Source organism: Rhinopithecus bieti, unplaced genomic scaffold, assembly GCF_001698545.2.
Source record: "Rhinopithecus bieti isolate Rb0 unplaced genomic scaffold, ASM169854v2 scaffold_15838, whole genome shotgun sequence".
NCBI classification, from domain to species: domain Eukaryota; kingdom Metazoa; phylum Chordata; class Mammalia; order Primates; family Cercopithecidae; genus Rhinopithecus; species Rhinopithecus bieti.
The window spans coordinates 3,383,234-3,393,987 of NW_016808928.1; the positions used below are offsets into that span (position 1 = coordinate 3,383,234).

At 37.8% G+C, this 10,754-nt stretch overlaps 1 protein-coding gene across 1 annotated transcript in view; it reads left to right on the forward strand.

Annotated features, from left to right (window-relative positions):
- The window catches only part of FAT4 (FAT atypical cadherin 4), a 197,104-nt gene extending 188,947 nt beyond the window's left edge, over window positions 1-8,157 (forward strand). The window contains 3 exon segments of the mRNA XM_017887855.1: window positions 2,228-2,489; window positions 5,133-5,639; window positions 5,642-8,157. Coding sequence (XP_017743344.1) covers window positions 2,228-2,489; window positions 5,133-5,639; window positions 5,642-6,999 — 2,127 coding nt within the window. The 3' untranslated portion in view covers window positions 7,000-8,157.
- Window positions 8,158-10,754: the final 2,597 nt, after the last annotated feature.

The following is a 10,754-nucleotide window of genomic DNA, read 5'->3' on the forward strand; positions in this document are numbered from 1 at the left end:
TTTTTTTTTTTTTTTTTTTTTGGCTCCTTTTCTGACCCTTTCTTTAACTCTTTCTTATGGTTTGCATTCTCTCTCTCTCTTTCTCTCTCTCTCTCATTGTCTTTTCTATCATTCTGTCTCTCTCTCTCTACACACACACACACACACACACACACACACACACACACACACGCAGACAGAAGATGGGGACATTTTGTGAAAAATGAGCAAGGCTGTTGGGTACATGGGATTGCATGTGGGTAGAAGAGAGACAGGGTGTCAGTGTCAGGTATGGGTAGCAGTAGCAATGAGAGCAGAGAGAAGAATATGTAGAATCGATTGGGTCTATTCAGAAAAAAAAAAATAAGAAGAGAAAGTTTCAGAGAGAAAGGCAAAAAGAAAGCATACTTGTTTAAAACTTTGTAGGCCAATATTTAACTCATTTCACAAATCTCTCTTCATTCATGGCATACCTTATAGCTCCATATTTGATGTTCTGTAATAACAGTAATGTGATGGACTTTATTTCTACTCTAAATCAGTTCTTTTGTTTTGTGTAGTAAATGCATAAACCACTAATGTAGTCATTTATTATCATTATCAAGTGTTGTGTATTATACATAACTGCATGTGATATACTTTTATACAACTGGCAGCACAGTAGGCTTGCTTACACCTGTATCCCCACAATAAGTAATTTGTTGTGCTATGACATTACAGTGGCTCTTGGGTCACTAGGTGATAATAATTTTTCAGCTCCTGTGGTTCATCATTGACTGTTTATGAATAAATAAAACAAAGCAAAGATTAGCATGATGTTTTAAAAGTGAGGAATTATATAAGTGTTAAGTACAGTACTGCCAGGGAGAAGGAAAACATTAAGAATGTTATAATGGGAACTTAAATTCTTATCCACCCCAATTTGTGGTATATTCCAAGTTCTCTTTCATCAAAATTTATTGAATAAAAAGGATGACATGATGAAATCAATTAGGAAGAAAGAGCTGGGAGGAGGCTTTTTCCTTATTTTTTTTTTTTTTTTTTTCAAAAAGGACTCTAGCTATAACCAAAGAGGGTTGCTGTTTTTACTCTGTGTCATGAGATGTTGCCCATTTGAATGAAATGTTCATGTCATCTTAGCTAGATTTTCTGTGTTTTTTTTTTTTTTTTTTTAGTTTGGTTCTGAAATATATATATTATCTGGAAAAATTGCTTTAATAAAGTATTACTATATGAATAACATATGTAAATGTGTTAGACATCTTTTCCGTAAAGTACAAATGAACTGATTTTTAGTTTTACCAGATGTGTTTGTTGCATGTAGAAATAGCATTTGATCTGAGTGACAAAATAAACTGATCCATCTTTTCATTCCCGTTATTTGAGGAACAGTGCCACTGCATCCCCCTGCCAACACACCAGCTCTGTCTGGCAGTGGTAACGGGATATGCTCCCTGAACCAAATGTTCATCTTGCCTCATAAATTATCTCATTTTCTAAAATGCTCTGCTCAGGATACTGGAAACTCAGTAGCTGGAAACTGGAGTGGGAGCACCCTGTTACCCAATGTTCTCCTGGACAAAATAAAATAAACCAAATATCCCTTAGATAAATTGTAAAAGACAGCCAAAGTGAAGGCTTGCCTAGACACCTCATTAAGAATTCACTCTTTGTTCATCATAGTTTTTGATCTCAATAAATGATATAAACAATAGACATCATTTTTTCCTAAAATTTGTGTGTAAAAGATGAGAGGTAAAACAATTATTTTCATCTTTATTTTTCAACTATGCTTCCTTTTTAGCTGAGCATTGCTTTTCCTTTTGCAAGTGGTTTTCACAGTTTCTTAGTACTATGGGCCTTTTACTAAACTAACCACCATAACACACTCCAATGGCGGGTTGTCACTGGAATACAAATAATTTAAAAAGGTATAATGTAGTTATCTTAAAATGGGCATTTACCCCTTTATTATTTCTATTGTGTTCTGGAAAATAATTCATTGTGTTTTGAGAAATTAGGTATACATACAAGAATACTTTGAAAACCATTGAAACTATTAAATATAAAAGTGTATGTTGCCTAAAATTGTAGAGACAAGGTGTGTAAGTACATTCTAATACAACCAGATTCTTCAGCTATTCTATCTGCTGTAGATTGGTCAAAAAAATTAAGTTTAGTTTTATTAATGATTTTGATTTAAGCATACCATATTTTAATTGCATATTATTTATAATATGTTTTACAGATTAAGAATGGCAAAGTACATTTTACATCTGATGCAGGAATCGCTGGGAAAGTGGAGAGAAATATTCCTGAAGTGTATGTTGCAGACGGCCACTGGCACACTTTTCTAATTGGGAAAAATGGAACAGCCACAGTATTGTCTGTCGACAGAATATATAACAGAGATATTATCCACCCTACTCAGGACTTCGGTGGCCTTGATGTGCTTACTATATCACTTGGAGGAATTCCACCCAATCAAGCACATCGAGACGCCCAAACAGGTAAATGCCTCTGTTAAGTAGAGTCATAAGGGAAGTAAAATTGTTCTTCAAAAAGTAATTGTTTTTTTCTTGTGGCATGAGTAGCTAAAATCTATACATTTAGCATGAATCTCATATACAATACAATTACATTCAATAAAATTTATGCTTAAAAAAGTAGTTTGATGTCTGATAATATCAATCATAAATATCCTAAGAATGTCATAACTATCTTCAGAAAGTTTGTAGTAAACTATTAGCCACCACTTTCTCCAGCAGGTAAGAACGAGCAGCTTGCATCGTTCTTACCAAGGTTGTAATTCAGTCCATAGTGTGTTGATGCTTTGCTTGTCCACCAAGCATTTTGTATACATTTGTTCATTTATTTATTCATTCACAGCCACTCTCTTCATAGTCCATTAATGGAGACAAACATTAATCAGATTCTTACACAAATAACTGCATCATTCTAATGTGTGATAAATAATACAAATGAAGAATGTAGAATTCTAAAATACAGTGAAAAAACAGAAAGGAAGGGGAATTTTGCTGTGGAATTGACATTTATACATAAATCTGAGTGATGAGGAGGATAGAAGTGTATGAAAGGCTAATTTATGTTGATAGGAATTTTTTTTAAATAGTTTAAGTCAAAGTTATAGAACACAGCACACTGGGGGCTAATGTCATAGGTAAATGATGAAGTTGGAGAATGAAGCAACTTCCTGACCATGTTGCAGTTTTGGTCTTATTTACAGAGCAATGAAAAGTTATTGAAAACTTGAATCACAGTAGGATCAAGTTAGATATGCAGTAATATTACAGATCATTCAGGCTACAACATGGAGAATGAATTGGAGGAGGGCACGAGTGGATCTATAGAAATGAGGTGGGATCGGCCGGGCGCGGTGGCTCAAGCCTGTAATCCCAGCACTTTGGGAGGCCGAGACGGGCGGATCACGAGGTCAAGAGATCGAGACCATCCTGGCTAACACGGTGAAACCCCGTCTCTACTAAAAAAAATACAAAACTAGCCGGGCGAGGTGGCAGGCACCTGTAGTCCCAGCTCCTCGGAGGCTGAGGCAGGAGAATGGCGTAAACCCGGGAGGCGGAACTTGCAGTGAGCTGAGATCCGGCCACTGCACTCCAGTCCCGGCGACAGAGCGAGACTCCGCCTCAAAAAAAAAAAAAAAAAAAAAAAAAAAAAAAAAAAAAAACAGAAATGAGGTGGGATCTGGGCAAGATGTCTTGTGAACTCCTACTAGTGTGGTGACTGAGGAGTTAGAAAGAAATGGATAAGCAAGAAGTACTCTGGGAAGTATAATCAACCAAATTGTTAGTGATTATCGTAAAATTCAAGGAGGTTTCTACCTCTCAACTCAAAGAAGAGTAGGTCAGCAAGAGAGGAAACTGCAGAACTCTGTGAAAGCAGCATATCTCTGAGAAATATTAGATTTGTTTTGGGACATTCTGGGTGTGAAACATCTTTGAGAAAATCCTTTGGATGGATGGGCTGGAAATCAGAAATAGACTTTAGCTGGAAATATGTGTTTAAGAGTGGTCAGTATCAAGCAGGTAACTTAAGTACTGGACATGGATGTGATCATCTAACATGAGGGTGTAGAGTGAAAAGAAAGCCTAGGACCTCATCTTGAGTAACCCTAAGAGTTACTGGTTATAGGTAGAGGAGAATAAGTCAGAAAAGGAGACAAAGTAATAGGAAGAAAATCAGGAGTATAGGAACAAAAGGAAAAGATGTCACAAAAGTACACGGTAAAACATATCAAGAATGAGAATATCACTATGGTAGAACGATGCATTAAATAAGAGGGAAAAATGCATGTGAGAGTAATAGATTTAAGGCATAAAAGTTAAAGTCCAGGTCATAAGTCTTTCGTATATGTTGATTATAGAATGTTGTGAGAAAACAAGCCAATGGAAATTATGCTTTTTTGGTAGAGTCAAAATAGATTGTTGGGCCCTGAGATAGAAATATCAGCAGTGCTAGCACACTCAAGTGTAATGAAGTGTTTCTTAACTTTGTATTTTATCTTTATCATTCCCCTAAGGAGACACTTAATATAGTCTAAACTTTGCCATCCCCAAGTCATAAAATGTTAACACCAGAGTTATGTTTTTATCTTCCCTTTCGAGGCCCACAGACCATTGTAATAGCTAAGATTTTTTTTCTTTTGTTCCCCAAGAACCTATGTTTCACACCTTTGGTGCATTATCACCTTCAATGGGAATGCATGATTTAGTAGTTGAAATCATTGGCCTATTTCATGTTCTTTACAAATTTTAAAACATACATTTTATTTGTATGTATGCAATTTTTGGTATATGGAATGTAAAAAGGAAGGGAATTGATAAATAAACAAATGAGTAAGTAAAAGAAAATTCAGCCTGCCCAAGTCATTCATAAATCTTCAGAATGAGTGTGATTCAAGCGATCTGCCCCGTGTTTGGTCATGGTAATCTTACGTCCCTTGTTATAAGATGCACAGCTTAATTACCTTTCAGCTGGACGATGACTGAGACTGAGGTTCTATATTCGTATGAAGTGATTGTGAGGCTTCTCTTTACAAGATGTCAGCAGTGTAGTATAAGCATTTTTTTTTTTTTTTTTTTTGTAAAAAGCCTTACTGCTGCTTATTCTCCCAGCAGGTTTTGATGGCTGCATTGCTTCTATGTGGTATGGTGGAGAAAGTCTTCCTTTCAGCGGGAAGCATAGCTTGGCCTCCATCTCAAAAACAGATCCCTCGGTGAAGATTGGCTGCCGTGGCCCGAACATTTGTGCCAGCAACCCCTGCTGGGGTGATTTGCTGTGCATTAATCAGTGGTATGCCTACAGGTGTGTCCCTCCTGGGGACTGTGCCTCCCACCCGTGCCAGAATGGTGGCAGCTGCGAGCCAGGCCTACACTCTGGCTTCACCTGTAGCTGCCCAGACTCGCACACAGGAAGGACCTGTGAAATGGTGGTGGCCTGTCTTGGCGTCCTCTGTCCTCAGGGGAAGGTGTGCAAAGCTGGAAGTCCTGCGGGGCATGTCTGTGTTCTGAGTCAGGGCCCTGAAGAGATCTCTCTGCCTTTGTGGGCTGTGCCTGCCATCGTGGGCAGCTGCGCAACCGTCTTGGCCCTCCTGGTCCTGAGCCTGATCCTGTGTAACCAGTGCAGGGGAAGAAGGCCAAAAATCCCAAAGAGGAGAAGAAACCGAAGGAGAAGAAGAAAAAGGGAAGTGAGAATGTTGCTTTTGATGACCCCGACAATATCCCTCCCTACGGGGATGACATGACTGTGAGGAAGCAGCCTGAAGGGAACCCAAAACCAGATATCATTGAAAGGGAAAACCCCTACCTTATCTATGATGAAACTGATATTCCTCACAACTCAGAAACCATCCCCAGTGCCCCTTTGGCATCTCCAGAGCAGGAGATAGAGCACTATGACATTGACAATGCCAGCAGCATTGCCCCTTCGGATGCTGACATCATCCAACACTACAAGCAGTTCCGCAGCCACACACCAAAATTTTCAATCCAGAGGCACAGTCCCCTAGGCTTTGCAAGGCAATCCCCCATGCCCTTAGGAGCAAGCAGTTTGACTTACCAGCCTTCATATGGTCAAGGTTTGAGAACCAGCTCCCTAAGCCACTCAGCATGCCCAACTCCCAACCCTCTGTCTCGACACAGTCCAGCCCCTTTCTCCAAATCTTCTACGTTCTATAGAAACAGCCCAGCAAGGGAATTGCATCTTCCCGTAAGGGATGGTAATACTTTGGAAATGCATGGTGACACCTGCCAACCTGGCATTTTCAACTATGCCACAAGGCTGGGAAGGAGAAGCAAGAGTCCTCAGGCCATGGCATCACATGGTTCTAGACCAGGGAGTCGCCTAAAGCAGCCAATTGGGCAGATTCCTCTGGAATCTTCTCCTCCAGTTGGACTCTCTATTGAGGAAGTGGAGAGGCTCAACACACCTCGCCCTAGAAACCCAAGTATCTGCAGTGCAGACCATGGGAGGTCTTCTTCAGAGGAGGACTGCAGAAGACCACTGTCTAGAACAAGGAATCCAGCCGATGGCATTCCAGCTCCAGAATCCTCTTCTGATAGTGACTCCCATGAATCTTTCACTTGCTCAGAAATGGAATATGACAGGGAGAAGCCAATGGTATATACTTCCAGGATGCCCAAATTATCTCAAGTCAATGAATCTGATGCAGATGATGAAGATAATTACGGAGCCAGACTTAAGCCTCGAAGGTACCACGGCCGCAGGGCCGAGGGAGGACCTGTGGGCACCCAGGCAGCGGCACCAGGCGCTGCTGACAACACACTGCCCATGAAGCTAGGGCAGCAAGCAGGGACTTTCAACTGGGACAACCTTTTGAACTGGGGCCCTGGCTTTGGCCATTATGTAGATGTTTTTAAAGATTTGGCATCTCTTCCAGAAAAAGCAGCAGCAAATGAAGAAGGCAAAGCTGGGACAACTAAGCCAGTCCCCAAAGATGGGGAAGCAGAACAGTATGTGTGAAGTTTATGTACTGGCACTATAAAAATACAAAAACAAGAAATGCTCAAACCATTGTAAACTTGCCGACTAGGTTGGATCACATTTGAAAAACAGGCCAGTATGGACTAGTGGTGGAGGGAAAACTTTAAAAATAATAACCACAATGCTGCTGAAACAGACTCACAACAACTCTTAATTTAAACATGTGTGGTTGAATTTATTTCCCTGCATGCATTGTGTTTTGTAACTAGTTATGTGGCATGCAGCATTTGGAAAATTTTTCTTATTTACCAGTGTTTGCTTTGTGATTTTTAAAATTTGATATCTTTACCATTGCAGAAAAGAACTTGTGCTTTCCCAGTGGCGTATGTGTATTGTTTCCATTGTATTATTATAATTATGTTTTGCATTGCAAGATTCTTGATGTTAAACCAATCCTTGTAAAGTGTAGAAAGGAGCCCTTCTATCATGGAATGAAAGATTAAGTATATTAACACTTTTCAGAATGATAGTTTCCGTATTTGATGTTGCTTAGAAATGTCTGAGTGTTAGAGTAAGTTTTACATGACAGTGGGTACTAAAATTAAGTCATTTTGTTCAGCACTTTAATGCTTTCTTATAGAATTGTCTAAAACTTCTGGATCCTTGAGCAAGTGATTATGGTCTCCTGACTTTCATGAGGCTTCCATTAGGAACAGAATGATTGCATGTTGTCCCCAGAACACTGCCACCTTGCTATGCGAATGACGTTCTCAGCAGCACTTAGGACACTCTTAAACGTTATTTATTGAAAAAAATTTTCTATGCTTTTAATATTTTAAAGAATTGACCTAAGGAAAGCCTATGATGGGACTTATTTTCCAACCAGATAACATTTACTCTAAGTACCCAGTTTTTATAATTTATATGAAATGAGATTTCAACACTTACTTTCTGTCATTTTGTAGATCATTTTTTTAATACTGTGTAAAAACTTTTTTTACACCTAAACTGTGTTTTTGATACTGATATTTTCCTATGCTGAATAGTTTTCTTACTTTCAGGGAAGGTAAGAAAATACTTTTTTTATATTTGTTACTTATGTAACATTCATATTTTTCACATTTTGATATTTGTAACATACTGTATGCTTTCTACTTGTAAATGTCAACAATAGAATTAAAATATTTATTTAAAATATTTTGTATTCATAGTGTAATATTAATTTTTATCTTTATATATTCCTTGTATGCCCAATTGAGAATAGTCTCTACTTGTCAATAGGGTATGGCTACTTGAACTGTATATGAGCAACATCATTTTCTTTTTAAAAAATGTGAATATGGATCATTGCCAGAACAGGTATTTTAAAGTCACTTTAGTGCATTCCTACATGTCAGAGTTCTTAGGTTTCCCTGGAGTATAATGAGTCTAGACTAGGTTGATCTTAGGGGACTGACTTTGTTATAAAGCTGGTTTAAGCATTCTGGCAATAAATGTTTGGAAATTCCCAGTAGAATGTGTTCACTGAAGACCAGCTTTAGATCAGTCTTATAGCCGTAGAAGCAGCAATGAATTAAAGCTAATTATGGAAAAATGTCTGGGTCTGATTTTCTCCAAGGACCCAGCCCAAAATTCTGTAAGTCCAAGGGTGGGTAGAAAGAATGATAGCGAAAGCTCCACTCTACATATGTGTCTTTAATTTATTGATTACTCTGCTACATAATTCTAAAGAAACTGTACATGCTGTCTTAGCCAAGACAAACCTCTGTTTTCAGGAGTCATAGTTACATCTTAAATAACAGGACTTTTAAAAATTACCTCACAATCTCAGAACATATTTAATTAAATATCTGCCCCAAACCTAATATTCATTGAGAATACTATCCTTTAATACTGACTGTACCATATTGAATAGGAATTTTAACAATATGTATATTAACACCCACAGATTGAGGTATATGCCAGAATTATTTTGTTATTTAATAATGTTGACATTATTATTTTTTGGTTTCAGATTAGGAAGTATAATGTGAGTTTAATCTAAATCATGATATTCCTTTAGGTTGAAACACTGAATGTAAGATAATGATCTGATCTTCTCTTTTTTTGTCACCTGTGATGAGCCAACATGTTTTAGTATTTCTCTATGAATTTTATAAATTTATTCTCCAAAATGGAAACATGTTCATTGCTTTGTGTAACTTAAAACAGAATACAGTTAAAAAAAAAGAAAACTCTGAAGCATCTCAATGTCCTCAAGAATATAAACTCTATAATTTAGAACAGAGCTAAATGTAAGATGATAAACATGATTATAGCTAAGAGTAAAGGGGGAAGAACTTGGTGCCAAGATTACTCTTATTCTCTAAGAATTCTTTGTGAGATAGAGAATTACTATTCCCTTGACTAATCAATCCCAGTTTAGGAACATGATAGAATTCTCATAGGACAATTTCTAGTCTTTGGTTCTTCTTGGAAATCTGTTCTACTGAAGCAAGGCCAATATTTATATTAAAATAAATCAGAAATCTATGAAATGAAGGTCTCACTTTAAAATGGACAGTAATATTTAATTTATCGAAATATTGAAGTGACATATGGTGTACTATGGGGAGGAGGGATTATAGGCAAATTAACAGATTAGCAATCCCCACAAATGAATGCTTGGTAGTTACTTGCATGTTCACACATAAAATTATGACCTGAGAATTTTAATCCATCCCCTGTCAAGTTGTATTGGATTTCCTGGAATACAGTTGCTCTACTCTGTAGAGGCCAGAGCAACTCCATCTTGGATGCTCATCTTCCATGTCCGCTTCTGATTAACTCCGGTCCTGGGAATGCCTCTAATATTTCCAGTTTATCTATAATTCCTTGTGTAAGAGCTTGTACTAACTGTAAATCCTGACCTGAGGCAGATTCACATAGCAGTCTTGCATTTCCGTGAGGGGTCAACTTCAATTGTCCTACACGTTTCTTTCCTATGATATATAATGCCTGGACTGGGGGTTAATGGTGCAGAGATCCGCCATTTTGTCTCTCCATTGCCTGAGGCACAAGCGTGGCTTCTGTTCATAAGTCCCCATTGAATGATTCTTTCTGAGCAACTGGATATGTCAGCTTCTTTCTTCAGCCTCTCAGATTTTGAGGGTAGGGTTGCATAGACTGACTCACTGCAGAACAGACTTTTTTAGGCTCTTCTGCATCCGTGTTGTGGGGAAAATATTACTTTCTTTCAGGTGCATATTGCAAATACTCTTGCAGTTATGCTGTCATAACTGCATGTGATCACCCATGTGAACAAGGTGTGGCAGCATGACACAGGACTACTTTGCTTACTGAGTTCCAAGGAGCACATTATTATTGCTTTCAATGTCATCTCTAGATTTTTCTAAATTAGTTGATATTATCGATAGCTTAAGATAAATTAAAATCACTTCAAGAAAATGGAAGCTGCTCTGCCAGTGGATAGCATTTTTTTTTTTTTCTTATCAAATAAACTTGCTTTCACTTTACTCTAAAAAGGAAAAAAAAGAAAAAAATGAAAAGAAAATGGAGTATCAGAAGATCCTGGAATACCACTCCCCATTGCATGTTGCTAACAAAATACTTACCAATACCAAGGCTGATGAGAAATAGAATTGGCTTACACTATTGAAAGTCATGTCCTGTATAGATATGTTATTTATAAGTGAAATAGAATATATCACCAAGAATAATCACCAAGTGATTATTACTTCCAGGCATTCCATCTCAGAACAAATCACTATTGTCAAGCAAATGCATTTTTATTT